The sequence below is a fragment of the Balearica regulorum genome, chromosome 5, assembly GCF_011004875.1.
Source record: "Balearica regulorum gibbericeps isolate bBalReg1 chromosome 5, bBalReg1.pri, whole genome shotgun sequence".
Classification (NCBI taxonomy): domain Eukaryota; kingdom Metazoa; phylum Chordata; class Aves; order Gruiformes; family Gruidae; genus Balearica; species Balearica regulorum.
This window is the reverse complement of record NC_046188.1, coordinates 3,761,629-3,779,689: the sequence shown is the minus strand read 5'-3', so window position 1 is coordinate 3,779,689 and position 18,061 is coordinate 3,761,629. Positions and strand designations below refer to the sequence as shown.

At 52.2% G+C, this 18,061-nt stretch overlaps 1 protein-coding gene across 2 annotated transcripts; it reads right to left on the bottom strand.

Annotated features, from left to right (window-relative positions):
- Window positions 1-261: 261 nt before the first annotated feature.
- GPR137C (G protein-coupled receptor 137C) lies at window positions 262-16,302 on the bottom strand. Of its 2 annotated transcripts, XM_075753202.1 has the most exons (7): window positions 15,724-16,302; window positions 8,227-8,270; window positions 7,226-7,454; window positions 4,342-4,491; window positions 3,647-3,769; window positions 3,385-3,500; window positions 262-2,634 (listed from the first exon to the last, which is right to left on the bottom strand). In XM_075753202.1, exons 1-7 carry the CDS (start codon window positions 16,096-16,098, stop codon window positions 2,463-2,465), a joined length of 1,209 nt encoding a protein of 402 aa, XP_075609317.1. In that variant the 5' UTR covers window positions 16,099-16,302; the 3' UTR covers window positions 262-2,462. The 2 variants fall into 2 exon arrangements, with proteins under 2 accessions (XP_075609317.1, XP_075609318.1); XM_075753203.1 differs by lacking the exon at window positions 3,647-3,769 and having other exon boundaries at window positions 15,724-16,295.
- Between the last annotated feature and the right edge of the window lie 1,759 nt (window positions 16,303-18,061).

Below are 18,061 nucleotides of genomic sequence, written 5' to 3'. Positions count from 1 at the left end.
CTATGCATTAAAAAAGTCATTGTACTTCTCAGCTATAAATTACTTCAGTAAAACACGGGACCAGCCCCAGCAGGAGCCGTCAAGAGTTTCGAAATTAACAGCCATCCATACAAATGAATAAAACCAAAACACTTTGCCAGTCACTCACTAGTACATTAGCAACAAGACTCACTGCCCCGACCTGCCATCCTAATGCCAGGAAGATCGTATTGTTGTTGTGTGCTTCAGTGCAATATGAACAATGAGCCTGTAGCCCTTTAATTTTATTTTTTTTTTTTGCACTACACTCCTTTCCCTCCAAAGAAAAACTTAAAGTGCTCCTAGTGCTTTGGAATTTAAGCAAGAACAAGGGCCACTAGCGTCACTTACTGTCTTTGGTGACTTATGGGAGAAGAAAGAAGGGCAATGCACCGAGTCCAGGTCCTTCATTAGCTTTGCCATAAGTCAAGCAGTGATTGAGATGGAGCAACCCATTTCTGCAGCCAAGGCAAGGAGACAGGTCCCTTACGCCACGTAAGGTGGAGCAGCCAGGAGAGCCACAACAGTCAGGGTGAAGCTCTCTGGTTCAAGTACTAGAGCAAGAGGGATGTGCTGAAAGTTGTCATCTCAGAGCCTTCTCTAAAAAGAAGCAGAGGTTGCTCATTTCTTTTGGGCCAGCAAGAGTGAAGCTGGTTGGCAGGGAGAGGCCCGCAAGCCAGCACAGACCACAGAGGGACAGGGTGTTCTCAGTGTGACAAGTGACATCTAGCTCAGTACAAGTGAGGTGGGTGATGGGGTGACCAGGCCATACTAGTGAGCAGACAGGGAGCGAGGAGAGGCTAGGGCTGCCCCAGTGCATGGGACTCCCTCACACAGCTGTGGACACTGAGGCTGCTTGGGGTCCCTCCCACACCAGCAGCCCACAGCCACCGTACCACTCCATGCACAGGTGAGTCCTTCACCCCAGCTAGGTCCTTCAGTGTCAGACTCGGGTTTACAGAGCAGGAGCAGCTCTAGGTAGGTTAAAAGCAGTTCCAGTTCAGGCTGTCACTAGAGGCCAGAGCGGCTGCCCTCCCTGGACCAGTGCCTCCATCCAAGTCCATGTCCAAAGCTGCTTCACTTATCCCCGCATCAGGCTCAGGGACAAGCAGGGATACCATCAAGCCTCATCTCCATGAGCTTGGAGCCATAGGCCAGGTCAACCTTAGCAGAGAAACCTCCTCCCACACTGACCCAGCACACTCCAACCCTGTGTACACCACAAAGCACTGATGACACAGTATGTGACAGCAGGAGGACTCCAGGCACATGGTCCTGCCCTGCAGCACGGAGCAAGGAGCCCTGGGACCAGATCTGGGCAGTGTCTGCTACTTCCCTCCACAACAGCAGGTGTTGCTTCTGCAAGCAGACAGACACCTCCTGGGCCTCAGTGCAGAGCCCACTGGTTCACATCCACTTCAGATTAAAAAACTGGTTTCCTGCTAAATGCAATTAATACTGAGGGGGAATGGGGAGCCCCACGACAGGTGAAGAGGCAGGAGCAGGGCTGCTCTCACCCCAACGAGTTAAAGCAGCCCTGGTTTTACACGTGCTTTGGGCCACGCATTCCTGCACATACACTCTTGCAGAGCCAGCTACAGCCCCCAGTTTCCCAGAAGAGAGCAGCCTACAAAGCCTTGCCCCCCAGACTTGACAGCAGCTGCCATCCAAGCCAGCCCTCTTCCTTTGCCATAAGCTAGTGGGTTGGTTACAACGTGGTGATCTTAGTGCCAGCAGGAGCACTCGATCTCACCCTTACAGGCCTCTGCTAGGATATGCTTTGAGCTCAGCTTGGAACCCAGAGTCCTGCATAGGACAGTTCAGCAACCAGGTGAAACGAGGACCAGCAGTCAGAGCAAGGCCACACTCAGCCCAGAGGCCTCAGCCCTGCCAGGTGTGAATATGGCACAGTATGCTTTAACATTTGCCACAGGAGGCCCTGCCTGCAACACACTCAGGTGACAAAGCTTCACAGTCCCAAGTGAGTCAGGATGCAGAGTACTTCACAGAACACGTCTTTGCAGGAAGACAGTGCCTCTCCCAACTATGGATGTGCAATTAAAAGAATAACTAGAACAGTCTCAGACCAAGCACAGTCTGAGCAAGATTCATTCCTTCCAAGTGTGCAGATAAAAGTGCAAATATGCATTTGATGTTTCTTTTCTAGTGAGGAAGCTCTGGTGCATTTAGCTGCCAACATCTTGAAGACCAGACCAAGAAAAAGCTTCCAGAGAGTCAGCTTCACTTTTGCTACATGGTACCTTAAAGTCACAGTTCTCTTGCTTACTGCCTGCAGCTGTAGGCTCAGTCCTGCTTACAGCTGCAGCAGGTAGTGGAATGTTTGTCAATGAATTAGATGCTTCAGGGAAGAAGGAAAGAGAAAACCAGGTTACAATCCTATACATGAATGCCACTTCTGGGAAGAAAGGGACCTCGCAGCCTCTTCAGTTCTGTGGTGCAGGGTATGAGCTATGGTGATTATTCATCTCCGAGCCGCCCGCGGCAAAGAGCAAGGGGGCACTGTCTGTAGCGGTTCCGCCGAGATGGGGACCCACCGTGTAGCTGTCATTCCCGGCCAGGGACCCATAGCAGCCAGAGGACTGAGGGGTGGCCAAGCTGGGAGGAGAGACAGAAAAAACAGACATGGACTCTTAGAAATAATTTGGCTGCAGCTAGTCTCCACTGCTAGGAAAGACTTCTGCTCCCAGCACTGCTCGGGGTGTCCAAGCCTGCAGAAGCAGGCTATGACATGCAGGCACAGCATCTCCAAGGAACCTGGCTTTGACAAAACAGGTACAAGAGTACCAGGCCCTACAACACTGATTGAAGAGCCAGAACCTCTGAACCTCTCATTAACCCCTGGGCAGGCACTGGCCTTTCAGGTTTCCCTGTCCATTTTGCTGGGGATACCTGACCATTCTCCCCCACACCAGGCATTCCTGCAGCGCTCTGCCCAGTTGGCTCCCAGGGGTCATGTCCCACCACCTCTCACTTTCCAGTGGAGAAGCTCCTCTGGGGGACACATAAGAGCCCTCTGCCCCCACAGCTGAGGGAGGATCCTAGTGAGATCAGCCATCCTGGATGAGGCCTCCTGTCTGTAGCCACTGCATATTTCTACCTCTGAGCACCCAGTGCAATATCGATCTCAGAGCTGGTCACTCCTGTCTAATAAATACAGCTCCTTGGGAGCTGCAGAAGGGAACAAACAAGCTCAGTCAGGAGGCTCCCTGCCCCATCCACCTTGCCCAAGCTGCCTCTTATAATACCAAATTTTTTTTCTTAAGAGCAGAAACCAAGAGCTTTGTTGCTTCCACACAGGACAGCAGAATGGCAGCTGTGCTTTCCCATGCCCAATACAATGCTTACCCTCCTTCTCTGGCCCCAAGCCGTGACAAGTCATCATCGCTGTCGTAGCGCCTCGGATTGTCAAAGAAGTAGGCTCTGGAGCTGTAACTGTGACTGTTGACCATCCCCGCTGGAGTCTGTGACAGAGAAAGGAGTTAGGCCAGAAGTGAGATATTTTGGACAGTCTTCCTAAAGGCCTGCCCCCCCCTCCCAGCCCTTCAGAGCTCCTCCTGGGGTACTCACTACAGGGCTACTCAAGCTACAGCAGCTTGCTCAGGCCTACCAAGTTCTGACTCCGTCTCTGAGCCCGGAAGAACAGCACCACAAAAGTCGTTGGCACCAGCTCCCAGAGGAAGAGGACCACTCCAAACACCACATACTCCTCACTGCTCACTTCCATGTGCACCTGTGGACACACATTAGAGGTATCTGTATAATCCTGGCCATCAGCAGGGCTACACAGTTCCCAAAGCTGGGCACAGCACACAGCTTGGAACTAGGAATGCAGAGAAACTCCTATGAAGGCAGGAGTCCCTAAACCAGTCTAGTGATCCTTACCTGACTGCTGCTACTGGTTTTAGTGAGATAGTTCTCTTCAGCATGGTACCAGGGTACTTCTAGCTCCCTCCCCACACCATCAACTCTCCCTTGCAGACAGCCATGCCTTATTAAGCATTGCTTTTCTGCTCCAGTTGACTTGTTCCTCCTCTCCCCCAAAAGAAGAGTTGGCAGGCTACAACTGAAGAGCACAACAGGGAATCCCTGCCGAAGAAGTAGCCACCAGATGAGGAAGATTCAGGTTTGCTTTGAGGGAGACAGCAACTAGGGCTTCTGAAAGCAGAAAGCCAGCTCATCCAGGAATTCAGCTAAACAGACACCCCCACATAGACTCTCCTTTTCCCCTACACATGCCCTCACAGGACATTAGAGTAACTGCCTCTCACTTTACTAGCTCTGATGGGGGGCACCGACACTTACCTTGTCTGAAAGGTTGTCCCAGCCATAGTTAAAAGGACCAGGAACATTGTCTGGAGATATGGCCACAGCTACCAGGTTATAGCAAGCCCTTGAGGAATACAGAAGAGCGACTACAGATCCCACAAGAATAGCCTGGCAGACAGATGTTCCCTAGGAGAGGAAAAAAACCTCAGCTTTAATACAGACCTTCCTACAGAGCTGCAATTCCCCCCCCTTAAATGCACGAGAAGCTGCACAGGCAAGAGTGACCTACAACATTTGCATGTTGTTGCTAAAATATTCAGAGCTGGTTAAGAGCTTCCTTGTGTGATGAGTTCACTGCAGAGCTACACAGCCAGCATCGCCAGGGAAGACTCAAGGCACAGGACTGTCATTCTCAGGATCTTTCCAGTTGCTTCACACTGCTAGTCCAGAGATGCTATCCCACTCACCGCCCTTCTGTGGCAGTCTCCAGAAGGCCAGCCAACAACCATTAAAAAAAGAAGTCATCTTGCTGTTTCTACACCCTGATCAGTCTCTACAGCAGAGATGTCCACCCAGCTCATTCACTCTGCAGCACTGTGGCACCCCTAACATTGAGCACAATGTTTGTCTAGGAAAGAAGGCCAAATATTTGGGGTGGGCAACTGAGAACAGGCAGAAAGACCCAGCACCTGAACTCCAGCACTGCTGTGGGACAAACCAGGCTTTGCTGTGCACAGAGCAGTGTACTAAAGGGTGGCTAGATGTTGCAGGACCTCTGCCTCCTGCTAGCTGCCCTGTGCTGGTGAAGAGCTGCTGCTTTCTCCACAATGTTTCAGATGCAATGCTGTCAGAGGGATAGCTGCACGAGGTACCTAAAGGTACCTTTCCTGGACAGCTAGCCAGTAGAGAAGCAGCTACTTTTAGATCTACAAGTGTCTCCATTTCTTTGCTAAATACACCCATGAAGACTTTTAATAGGTACTAATAACCACAGCAGAAGCCAGTGGTAAGTAAGTGGGCAAACACACCACAGCAGCTGACTTGCTTTTGCATTTAGAGAGACAGTCTGCTCAGGAAGCTCATCTCATTGACCTGCCCCACATCCAAGCTACAGGTACACGAGCTCTGTTTTCCTAGCTTTACAGCACTTGCTCAAGACAGCATCTTGGAAGAGAAAGCATGAAGTGCTGCTAACAGACAAGTCCCTGTGACATCACTGAAGTACAAGAACACAGCCTGCTCTAGCACCGTTAGCTGAGCCCTTGGTATTTACAACAGCAGAATAAGAGGCAGAAAGGCAAGTGAAGCAAGTCTCCAGCTGACAAGGACCATGGTGTAGGATCTGGCAGCAGCTCACTAGCACAGCCTCCTTCTCAAGTGTCAAATGGCTCAAGCCTTCCTACCTTCCTTGGATGCAGCAGCCTCACCCAGCCCCTCCAGCCTAGCTGTATTGCTTTGAGTCAGCAGGTTCACATCTGGAGTTCAGGAGACAGGACAACCTTTTCAGGCATTTGTGTAACACTTCAGCTCATCCCCACCCTATTTTTGCAGCTCCTCCACAACACAGTCAGAGGATGCCTCCAAGGCAGGGAAGGGAGACAGCATTTGAATGCAGGAGACCTTTACCAGACAGTCAGGCTGAGTATTCAACCCCAGAGCAGGCTTCTCTAGAGCATGTTGTACAAGAGCAGAGCCCCACAGGCAGCCTCGGGTGTGTAACCAGAGGAACTTACCGCATTCATAAACTACTGCTGGGTGAACCTGATAAGTTAATAGTGTCCAGAGCCAGTCAGAGCTGGATACCTGGCCCATTCAAGCAGGATGTGAGCAGGTTCTCAGCTTAGTCACAGCTCCTGTCTCAGTTCAGATCACCTGGCTGCAACTGGCAGCCTCCACGGGACAGCTCTCATCTGAGCCAGGCATGGCAGTGGCTTACACCCATATAGATTCACCTGATTGAGGGCACATTGGAAATAAAATCTCTGCAGGAGGCCAGAGCCCCACCTTCTTCCCCCTGGAAAGAGGTGATTCAGAGCACACAAGGTGAGGAGCTGTATTGCTGGGAAAAGGCAGTAGCTCAAGAGTACCAGAGCCAGGCAGCTGGCTTCCCTGAGCCTGACTATGCTCAGGAGCTCAAGTTTTTCTATAGGTGTTTCCAGGCTCATCAAGAGACTGCTGTCTGCCTTTCTCAACAGGCCAGGGACTCACCCTGGGATCACTGCCTTTGATAGGGGCCATATGGCTTCCCAGAGGAAGAGGAGGCAGCTCAAGTGCACACTTAATTGCAGCCTACTGCTATACTAAGATAAGACTGCTGGTGGCTTATCAGCTTTCTTACCTGCTTGAGAAGAGCTGTGTATGTTCAGACCCTCACCTATCCTTCTGCCTTGGGGCAGAACATCAGCAACTTCTCCCCTTCTAAGATGCTCATCTCAACCAGGAGAAGTGAGCACTGTTTGGCTCAAGCAAGCAGGCAGCTAAAGCTAGATTGCTGGGGGGATCCCCTTTGCAGGGAATCATCAGGCATCTGCCAGAGGTAACAATATGCTGCAGACTTCACTGTCCTTAGTGACAATATACTGCAGAAACTGCATCTGCTACTCTTAGAAAGCCCTCTCCCAGTCAAACCCTAAATGATACTTCTAAACCTGAAAAAGCATAAGCAGCTCTTAAGTCTCCTGCTGTGCCAGCAAAGCTGCAGACAGTGTATTCCCCTAAAACATGCAGGGTGCTTCATTCCTACAGCAGGAGCATGCATTTCTGGAGGGAGGAGTCACCTCCACACTGGAAGGAATATTTCAGCAAGAGTAGCTCAGGTGCCACCAGGCCAGCATTGCTCTGAGTAAGCACACACAGATCCAGTTGAGAATCCAACTGATGATTGTGCAGCTCTAGCTTAGATGACAAAGCATTTACCTACCTTAGACTCGAGGTAGACATTCGCTGAAGACATCTTTCCCAGTTTGCACATGCAGCAAGCCAGCGAGATGGCACAGAGGATGAAGAGGCTGTCGTTGACTAGGGCGCGGGCAAGGACTGTCCACCTCAGCTGGTTCTCCGGGACCTCACCATGGATTAACATTGCACAAGTTAAGTTCACAACTAAGAAGAGGAGGCTGGTAAATATGGAGCCCAAATACAACAGGACCCTGGAGAGATGGGGGGGGGGGGAAAAATGGAGTTCAAGTCAGACAATTCTGCACAGCCTCCTGTCTCATCGGGCAAGAGAACCTCCCAGCATGCCCACTGCTCTGCTTGCCATGAAGATCAGACATTCCAGCAAGTTTCAGTGGTTGTATTGACAGCCCAAGTCTGCAGAGTATTTGTTTGAGCTGCTCTCATAATGCATGAGCAGTGTAAGTAGTCATGAGTTACAAGACTCATCTTCTGACAGTCAGGTTCTTATCTTGCAGATTTTAAGTGTTGCTCTAGCTCTGCATTAACTTCAGTCAATAAGCTATGAGTCATCACAACCACTGCAACTTCTTTATTGAAAGCCACTGGAGCTTGCATTGTCCGTTGTGGGTTTCCCTGGAAATGGGCTGGAAGCACATAGGCTGGAAGCACATAGGCTGCACAAACACAGGTCTCACCTATTGCTCAAGCCTTACCCTGCAGATCTTTTCTGGGGGTAGGGCAGCTCAGAATGACCTCAAGAGTTCAGCTAGTTTGCTAGCAGCACCAGTATTGGGATGCTGATGACATGCATGGAGGCACGCAGCATATGCTTTAGCTTCCTCAGTACCCTTGAAGTTCCCAGTCCTGCTCCAAGGCACACCACTGATCCTGCTGTCAGAGCACAGCTAGGTAGGGCATGAGCTCTGTTCAGTCTTTGTCGTCTGACGTTCCCATTCCGAGCACTGCAGCATGAATTCAGACCTTAAGCCAGCTTTTAAGGTAGCATTAGAAAATATCACTTACTTGTACTTGTTGAATTCAGCTGCACACTTCACTTTGAATATGACCTAGAAGAAAGATTTGCACAGCATTATTTCACATGACCCACAGCTCTCCTTTAAACTTAGTAAAGATATATACAACCAGGAAGCCAGCATCCACTTGGACATCTTGAAGGACTCTAAATTATCTGTTAGCACCAGTCTTGCACTGGACCCACTTGCAAGAAAGACCAGTATTCTTTTTCCTGCAAGAGCCAAGCCCAAATGTAGGTGTCCAATAAGCACAGAGTCATAGAATCATTTAGGTCAGAAAAGACCTTTAAGATCATCAAGTCCAACTGTCCACCCAACACTGCCAAGTCCACCACTAAACCATGTCCCTATAAACACATTTAACATCCCATATGTGACAAGGACTTTAATACATCAGACCTAAGGACTTCAAGAAAAAAGCCAGGAGTTCAGCACTCAGTAATCACTAAGAACATTCAAAAATACATCTACTTTGCCTAGTGTTCTGTGCTGCATATTTTAGGACCTCAATCATGCTTGATTTCCCTGTTAGAAAAGGCCACTTCAGCTGCTGTGCTTTAGCAAGACAAATAGCTGATCTAAAATAGCCCTCTGGTATTGGATTATGGACCTGCAGGCTGTAACACGCATTTGGAGCTCACAGCTCCTCCACCTGTAAGAAGTTGGTATGCCAAATACACCTGAGAAGTAACTCTGAGATGGCAGGAAGACCTCCATGGGTAGAAGGCCCAGCATGCCAAACTGCATGGCACACTCGACAGACAAGTGTCTTAGTCTGCAAATAAGAGACTGTCATCTATTTCACTCTTCAAAGCAACACACACTCTGTCCAAGAGTGGATCTGGGTTCTGTGAATCTCCTTACCGCACAAGGTATTAGGAGACTCAAGCTGAAAGTTGCACAGGAAGGACCAGCGCTTCAAAGCAAAGGGTTATAAGCCTCTCCTCAGACCGCAGGTTCCGCACCCCTACCTGCACCCCCAGCCATTTGGGGTGCATAACAGCTCAGATGTTACTTGTCCTGCTCCAAGGGGACAGCTAACCATGCTCACACACAGTCAGGATAAACAGCAGAAAGCAGCATGCTGGCAGAGCTACACGGAGCTCGCTTGTCACACACTGACTGCACAGCCGTGGCAGGAACTGGGTTTTGTCCTGTGAAAGATGCAGATCCTGGTACAGACCCCACCAGGAAGGATCCCAGAGCTGAGGTCACAGCCTCAGACAAAGCTCGTGTCCTGACTACAGACTTTGAAGAACTTGGGAAGAGGTAGAAAGCCATCTACCCAGATCCAGCAGACATGTACTTGTGGTCAACACAAGACCACTGTGGGATCACCACACAGACATAGAGGTTTAGTTTCACTGCTTCTGCAAGGAGCCCTCCCTGTCAGCTTCCAGGCTGTGGCTGCAGTGAAGGATCACTCATCTCTTACAAGACACCCTTAGTCAGCTTTTTCCTGATGGAACGACTTCGCTCCCACCTTCCAGTCAGCACCGAGGTAGCAATGGCACTCTGAAGCTTCAGAAGTCAGGCTCCTGTCAACAGGACTTCCAGAGACATTTCAGGATTTGAGGGTTGTCTGATCCATTATAGTAGTTTTAAGCATTTGAAAGCCTTCCTACAGGGCATCAGGACAGCTTCAGCAACCCTGTTCCAAAAGCTAGTTTCACTGCCTGGCTCCTCTCACCCAGTCTGAGCAAGGATGAACTCAAGAAACACTTAGAAGCAGGGAATAATACATGGTACATCAGCAGAGGGAGGTACCCAGCCCTCATGGCTGAAGGGCACAGCACTACAAGCCATCTCTGTAGCCCTCTACCCTGTTGTCCTGGCCTATATCAGCCCAGAGAAATACAGAACTGTGGCATAATCCACACTGAGCCTCAAAGCTCATCTGAGTTACAGGAAACCTGGGCCTTGGAAGGACCATGTGGTAACTTCACAACAGAAAAAACCCTGAATCCTCCTGTCCTTAGTTTGCCTGTAGGCTACATTCAAACACTTTGCAAGTGTCAAAACAGACATCAAGGACATCCAGCTGGGAAACCTCTTGGTTCAGGACCCACTTGCACAGCATAGAAATCCATCTGAGGTATGTGCAACTTCTGCTCTGACTCCCAGAAGAGCAGTCTGTAACCACAGCCTCTGAACAGCAGTGCTAAGGGAGTCCCTGGCTTGTGTTCCAGCTGATTCCCCCAGGTGAGAACAGCCCCTCAGCTGAGCAGGGAAATGCCACTGGCTAACAGAAAAAAGATGCTGGCTTCTGCAGCAGCCCTGTGCAAGGCAGTCTCCCAAGACCTTCGGCCCTGGGGACTAAGGCACACAAAGCTGTCTCAGGGTTAAGAGTGCAATGGCAACCTGAGACTCACACTTGGACTGCTGCCACAAAAAGCAGAGGGAGACCATGGCACCTGCCTTACACTTTTATTAGCCCCCCAGCTATTTAGTCCTATAACTTCAGGAAAAGAACAAGCATTGCTCAGTTTACAGTGGTTTTAGTTATTAGACATGATAACTTATCTGAAGGTTGCTTTTCCCCCCCCCCCACAGAGGCTGGGTCAGGAGGTGACACCAGTAGTGTTCAGGATGCACCTTTGGGTTCCTATCCTTGAGACAATCTTGCAAGCCTTTCAGCACTGGACTATCTCTGTTGCTTTTGAAGCTCAAGGACAGCTGATGCAGAGGGTTCTGCTGTGAAAAAAAATAGCAGAGAGCTCAGGAGTAGTCCTATTCATAAAAATAGGGAATAGACTCCTGCCCTCAAACAGGTGCATTATGCCAAGTTGCTAGTAGCAGCCCTTGCAAACTGAACAGTTCTAGGGGAGAGGCCAGCCCCAGAAGTCATGCAGTTGCCTACTGACAGCAAGGAACAGGGGTCCCTGCTAGCCCAGAGCAGCAAGGCTTGAGAACATTTACTCCTAAGCAAGCCTTTTAGAACAGTTAGGCAATAGTCAGTTGTCTTTCTGGAGCCACAAGTCCTTTGAGCACTTCATATCAGCCACAGACTTGGGAGGGAGGCAAGGCCAAGAAGAGCTGCAGCCTCGAAGTCCCCTGTGATGCTGGAGGCTTTTGGTTTTGTGAAATATATCCACTCATCACAAAAGTGAATACCTTGTTCACATCACTGAGCCCAGAAAGTAAACTTGCTAAGGGTATGTTCTCAGAGCATTGTTTAAGAAACACACCCCTTCTTAGAAGGTTTACTGGAGGTGTCACAGCTGCTAAGAGAAGGTGACAAGTGACAGACACCATATCCCTCAGATAGCTCTAAGGACCACGTTCAGCACTTGTACAAGCCAGGACCTTAGCCCTAACATTGAGCCTCAGATAGCACTTGAGCTTGGTTTTGGTACAGCTGTCCACAACAGATCTGAAAAATCCGGGAGAGCCAGAAAGTTGTTATTGTTTGATGGAATCAAAATCTCTTTTGCTCCATAAAGAAATCATGGGTTTGGGCTCTCCAGATACAAGGCAATCACATCCTGCCTTGACATGAACACAGCCCTCTCAGTTGCAAGAGCACCCACAGAGATTCCTTTTTCACCACAGTCATTCAGTAGCAAGCATCAGAGCAGAGCACAGACTATTTTGGGACAACACCCCATAACAAATGTTCAAGGCCCCCCCACCCCACCCCAGAGAAAAAGTTGGAACTATCTGTGAGGAGGATCTCTCACCATCTCCACTAATACTGAGATCATCCTATGCCACTGTGAACACAGGGTACAACTACATGTACCCTCATTTCCTAGAATAGCTGGTTGCTGGCATGGCCACCTGCTCATTCAGGAACCATGGGGCCCATTGGAATCATCAGCTATGGGATGGAGTAGTTTTGAGTTTAAGTGACCCCTTACCAGCTGTCCCTCTGAGGCAGAGGGCACAGGCTAGGTGTCTGCTAGACAAGCAAGGTAGAAGAGTGCAAGAATGGATGGAGGCTTTTCCAGTTTCCCATCTGAGAAGGCAGGAAGATACAAGACAGCAAGGGCAAACAGCTCCCAGGTTGGATGCTCCTTCCATGCATGTCTGCTCCAGTGCAATTAGAGCAGCAAGGGATGAAAAAGGCTGATGTCATCTAGTCAGATGGAGCACTTAACGAAACCCAGACAGGTTAAGGGTTATGGCCACAGCAGTCTGGCAGAGCAGCCCGTCAGAGCCTCACCACTCCAGCAGAAGGCCTTACTCATTGTTGCACACAGTTGCTGACTCCCAAGTGAGACAGGGATGCCAAGTGCTCAAAATTGTCTTTGAAAGGGTAAAGATGGAGGTTGTGGCTACATTTCCACATGCTATGCTCCTGACAATGACCTGGGGAAAAGCAGGAATTGGCAGACCCTTGGGAAAGGTAACATTACTCAAGCAGATGTCTAGCTGGCAGCAGAGGAGCTATTTGAAAAGCAAGGCAGAAGCACCCTGGATTGGATATCTGAGCCATTGTTCTGCCCATTTCAGGCAAGAGTGGGAGTGGATCTAAGGAATTCTGACCCGATGCACCGTGAACTCCAGAACTGCTAGAAAGGAACTCGTTCTGTTACAAGCTGAAGCAGAAAGGAAGACATGCTCCCAAGCATTACACCTTTTGATGTTTCAGGTGGAAATAAGGCAGTGACAAAAAGAAACTGTCACCACCAAATAAGCATTCCACACACATTTTGTCAGGCCTTCACATCCCCTCAGGAATCGCAGGGTCAGGAGGAAATAGGAAGAGGACAGCCTCTCCCCAAAAAACAGAGGAACACTAGCAGTCTCACTAGTTTGAATTTCAGCCCCAGAACAGCCTGAGTGCAAAATAATGCTAGCTCTCCACGGGTATTTGTTGTTTCCTGGAGCTCTTTCCCCACCCAGCACCATTTCATTCTCAGCTTGTACACAGCCTGAGGAACTCCTTAAATCAAGCAAGATTAGCTCAAATAACAGCACAAGTCACATTTTCTTCCACTGCTTAGACAGATGCCATTTCTCCAGCATCTCCACAAAGGAGGCACTGTGTACAAAGACAATTAGCCAGGCCTTCAGCACAGAAGCAGCCTATGCTTTTATCTGAGGACATACGAGACCAGGATGACACCCTCCAAGTAGCAGAAGCCCAATGCCCTTCTACAGGTTGCTGCCAACTGGCCTTTAAGAACTGGGAACGGATAGGCCCACCACAGCAGGTTCTGCTTGAAATCACACTCAAACATACCAGTCATCTCTAGATCGTGAGCCACTTCAGCTTAACTACTGTGGTTCCACTGTAGCTTCTCTCCTTCTTCCAGGCACTAATAATTCGTGTTTAATTACACCCTAAGCCCCCTTAACACAGCTCCTCCTGGGCTTTAAGAGAAGCACTGAACACAGTCAAGGCAGGCACACCTCAGGTGGCTACCAGCACATGGCACCCTTCTGTTCAGAGAAGGATGGGCTAATTTTACCAGCCTGTTGCCCAAGCAGATGAGGCCCAATATCACTACTCAGCATCATTTCTTTTGTTAGAAGCCAGAAAAGCACCAAAGGCTTTCAGTCCACCTAGCTGCACTTTCTCCAAACCTCAGGAGCTACAGCTCTTCACCACTTATCACCACTGCGAGATCACCCACAAACACCACCACGTGCTGGACACCCGTTCTGCTTGCAACAGCCAAGTGTCAAACCCTCTCTGTAGCTAAGCATGCACACCCATTTTAATAAGTCATTTTATCCTTCCCCACTCTAGATTCTGAGCTCTTATTTCTTCAGACAGGATTCCCTTTGGCTCTAGGTCTTCAAGGAGAAAGAAATGGAGTATATTCAGCCAGACTCCACTGCAAAACAGATAGTGGGAGGAAGGGAAGCCTCAACCTATGTGAATTTACTTTGCTGTTCTTTAAAGGAACCTTTTAACAAGCCTGCAAAGAGGCAAGTCTGCTGTCAAGTCCAGTGACTTAAAGGAAAACAGAAATCCAGCCACTTTGTGGTACTGGAACACAGGATCCCTTCCTCATCTTGCCTTTCAGGGAACACACAAACACCTACTGGCTGGAGCAATTGGGAGGTCAGGCTCCCTTTAACAGACAAGATGGATTATGCACACTATGCACCATTTGTTATTTTGCTGCCACTTGATCGGCAGCATATCTAACACCAACAGCTTTTGCAATGGACAGTTTGCCCCAGCTTCCAGGTGTTTGTGTCGGAGGGGAAAGAACCAAAACAGCTGAATAACCCAAATGCTCCAAATCTCACATTATCATGTGAATGTTGATGTCCTCGGGAAAATGAAATCATAACTCCCATTGGTGACACATCGGAGCGATGGAGCGATTTCGCTGTGTGTTAGCGATTCCTTTGTGAGGCTGGTGAACAGCTGAGAGCTGCACAGCAAAGAATCTGAACAACAACAACAAAGCTGGAAGGAAAGTACTGCCTATTTATGAAACAAGTCACCAAACTGGAAGGCAGGCAAGCAAAGGGCTGCTCACGAGAAACTGGAGCAGAAACAAAATATTCCAACGAGGAAGGGGAGGGGAGAGCTAAGGCTTTAAGAGATAAAGACAAGTGAAAGGATGAGAAAAAAAATATCACAAAACAAGTGATGGGAAACCCAGAAAAGGAGGAATATGTAGCTCAGCAACAATAACAAGCAGCTCTGCACTGTCCCAGTAGCGATCATTGTCTGAGGAAGGGGCCCACCTCACCAGCCCCAGGCTGTTGTCTGGGGAGGCAGAGAGATCTCGGGGTTTTTGTCTGACAACAAGCTGCAGAACAACAAGCCCAGTTCACAGCGGAGCGGAGAGATGGAGAGAAGGAGGGAGCGCAGCAACAATAGCAGAAGAGGCTCTAGCTGGTGACGTAATGGTTGGCATCACTCCAGGCCAGAGCAGCCCCTGCTGCTGCCACTTTCTGGTCCCCTTTACAGAAGGGGAATCAATTAAAAAAGATGCAAAACAGTCCTTCAAGAGGCCCCCATAGCACTGCCACCCCTCATAGGGCTGCAAAGGGGAAAGCCCCACCCAGGAGCAGGGCACATCTCTACACCCCCAAACCCCAGATTCAGGGCATGTGCCTGTCCCCTCCCCATGCCACTCCACAGAGTCTGCATTCCAGGCACTCCCTGCACCCCACCATCCTGACACTAGCATTCAGGGCACACTTTTTACTCACGCACACCCCCCCCCCCCCCATCCTTCCCCACCCCCAAGCCTGGATTCAGGACATAATCTCCATGCCTGCCCCCAAGCCTGGATTCAGGGCACACCCCTGCATCTCCCCAACCTGCCCCAAAGCCTAACTGAGGGCAGACCTCTCAGCACCCTCTCCCACCCAGCCAGGTAAGGGTACACCTCCGCACACACCCCCCTGCATCCCACCCCAAAGCCCGCCTTCAGGGCACACCTCTGTGCACCTCCAAGTTTGGGGGGGGTGGCTGAAGGGGAGCCTTTAGCCCCAGCGTCCTGCAGGGTGGGGGTTTGGTGTGTCCCTGCCCCCTCCAGAAAAAAAAAAAAAAAAACAAACCAAAACTTACCTCAGCGAAATAGAGGTTGAGGAGGCAGAGGCTGGAGAAGAGCAGGCAGCCGGGCAGGCAGTAGAGGAGCCAGTGGGCGAAGGGCTGCTGGAGGCGGAGGGCCTGCAGGGAGTTCTGCAGGTAGAAGGAGAAGAGGGTGGTCCTGAGGGCTGCCCAGAGCAGGCAGAGGAAGAGGCAAAGCGTGTGGTAGCTCAACCGCCGCTCCCGGTAGTAGAGCAGCAGCCAGAGCTGCAGGTAGGCGAAGAGGAAGACGGCGGCGTAGAGCGCCGTGTGGAGCACGGTCAGCCCCAGCTCCACCGCGTAGGGCACGGCGGGCCCCTCAGTCAGGGCCGCCCCCTCAGCGAGGGCCGCCGCCGCCGCCGCCGTCGCGCTCATGGGGCAGCGGGAGGCAACGGCCCGCCAACGGTCGCCGCGCGCGCCCGCCCCGCCCCTCAGCCCCGGCTGGACACCCCCATGCAACAAAGGGGAGCGCGCCCACCCCCCCCCCCCTCCCGCCCCTTCCCCTTCTCGCTCGCTCGCTCGCTCGCCCGCCCTCCTGGCTGCGCCGCGCTCCCGCCCGCCGCCAAACAACTCTCTGCCGGGGACAATCAGCTGAGCCCGATTATTTGAGGCGCTCGCTCCTGACAGCGCGCGCTCCCCATTGGCTCCTCGCCGGCCCGCCCCCACCGCGCCCATCCGCCGCGCCGAGTGGTCCCCGTCACCTGTCACTCAACGGCCTCCCCCGCTGAGCGCCTCTTGCTTCTTGGGTTGCCGCCGCCGCCCGCCTTCCCCTCTTTCCCCGCCCCGCCTAACTTCGAGGGGCGGGCGGAGGCACCGCCTCCCGCACTCGCGGTACCGCCCCCTCGCGCCCTCCCGGCGGTGGGGCGGAGCGCGAGCGGCGGGGCTGGGGCTCGCGCCGCGGGGCGCGCGCGGTTGCCGGAGCCTACGGGGCCGGTTACGGGGTGCGCCCTGTAACGGGGTGCAAACAGCTCCAGGGGCGGCCCTGGGGAGCCCCCAGCACCTGCGGACAGCTCTGGGGGTCCCCGCAGCAGGAGGGGCGGCGGGCGGCGAACCTTGTGGGCTCGGCTCTAGCAGCGCTCCACCTCCGGCGGCAGGTCCGGGGTGTCTGTAGGAAGCAGGGGAGCTTTCCCAGAGGGGTCCCTGGGGCTGTCCGGGGGGGGGGGGGGGGGAATCCGGGCACCCCCAGCGGCCTGCGTGGGTGTGCGGGAGGGAGCCCCACTGCTGTAGGTGCAGGTTGGGCCTCCGGTGTTGTCTCTTCGCCATGGCTGTAGGGAAAGCGAGGGGTCATTAGCAGCCCCGGGGAGCAGCTGAGAGACCCCCGCTACCAAGAGATCTCAGCCCCGGTCTCAGGGATCCCACCGCTGGCAGGGCCGGGCCGCCGCTGACCTGCCGGCTTTAGTTTTGGCATCCCATTGCCGCTCCCAGATTCTCCAGCCGGACCTCAGGGGACTGCTGGGGCCGAGGGGAGACCTTGAGGTGTGATGCTCTCCTAGCAGCCGCGGCGGAGGGACAAGGACTTCGGCTCAGGACACCAAGGTAGGTGACATCCCTGAGCCGTCCTGGGGGCAGCTCAGCAACGTCCGTCGTCACAGTGCCGGCTGCTCTCCAGGGACTTTTGGGGGGCTGGTCCCCAGAGACAGACTAAACGGGGGCAGCGGTGCAGCAGCAGCGGGTGATGCTGCGGGCTGGCTGCTCTGCGCAGGCGTCGAAGCGCTTCTCTCCCGGTGCGGCCGGAGGGAAAGGCTACAGCGTGTCCCTCCCGCAGCCTTAGCTAGCAAGCAAGGCCCAGCAGGGCTACTGGGTGCTGCTGGGAAGTGAGACCTGGAAGTGAAAATGAAAGCGAAACTCTCCGGGAAGTGGCAGGAGCATCACTGCAAAAACCCCAGCGTGGGCAACAGGCTGGGGTACGCTTTGATGCCGATGTGTTTCCTACCTCTGCTGCTGATCCTTGAGAAGGATCCCTGCGCTGCGAGATGCTGCTCCCGCAGCTCACCGCAGCCGCCCCCGTGGGCACGCTCGTCCCCTGACTGCAGGCCCCTATCTTGTATTTACACCGCAAATCAGACGCGGCTGGTGCAGGGGTCAGAGGCTGGGGGAGAGGCGGCGGCGGCGTGGAGAGGAGCTCCGTTATCATCCGACATGGCGTGCCAGATGTGCCTCCGGTCTCGTGAGCTGCCCCAGCTCGGATTTGCACGGCGGGCTGATTACGCAGCAATCTGCAACGTCCTTAAAACGCCGCCGGTTGAAAAGTGCGCCTGCCTGTACGCAAAAGGCCTGGCAGCGCTCCGCCTTGAAGCCGTTTGTGGATGAACACAGGATAAATCCCTCTGCAGCGAAG

What these genes read in the sequence shown, in the direction of transcription:
- GPR137C (XM_075753202.1), bottom strand. Translation starts at nt 16,098, where the DNA reads ATGAGCGCGACGGCGGCGGCGGCGGCGGCCCTCGCTGAGGGGGCGGCC. An exon ending in AGAGACGGAGTCAGAACTTG is followed by an intron (nt 3,501 to 3,646) that starts GTAGGCCTGAGC and finishes TCTCTGTCACAG; the next exon opens with ACTCCAGCGGGGATGGTCAA. An exon ending in CTTGGGGCCAGAGAAGGAGG is followed by an intron (nt 2,635 to 3,384) that starts GTAAGCATTGTA and finishes CTCTCCTCCCAG; the next exon opens with CTTGGCCACCCCTCAGTCCT.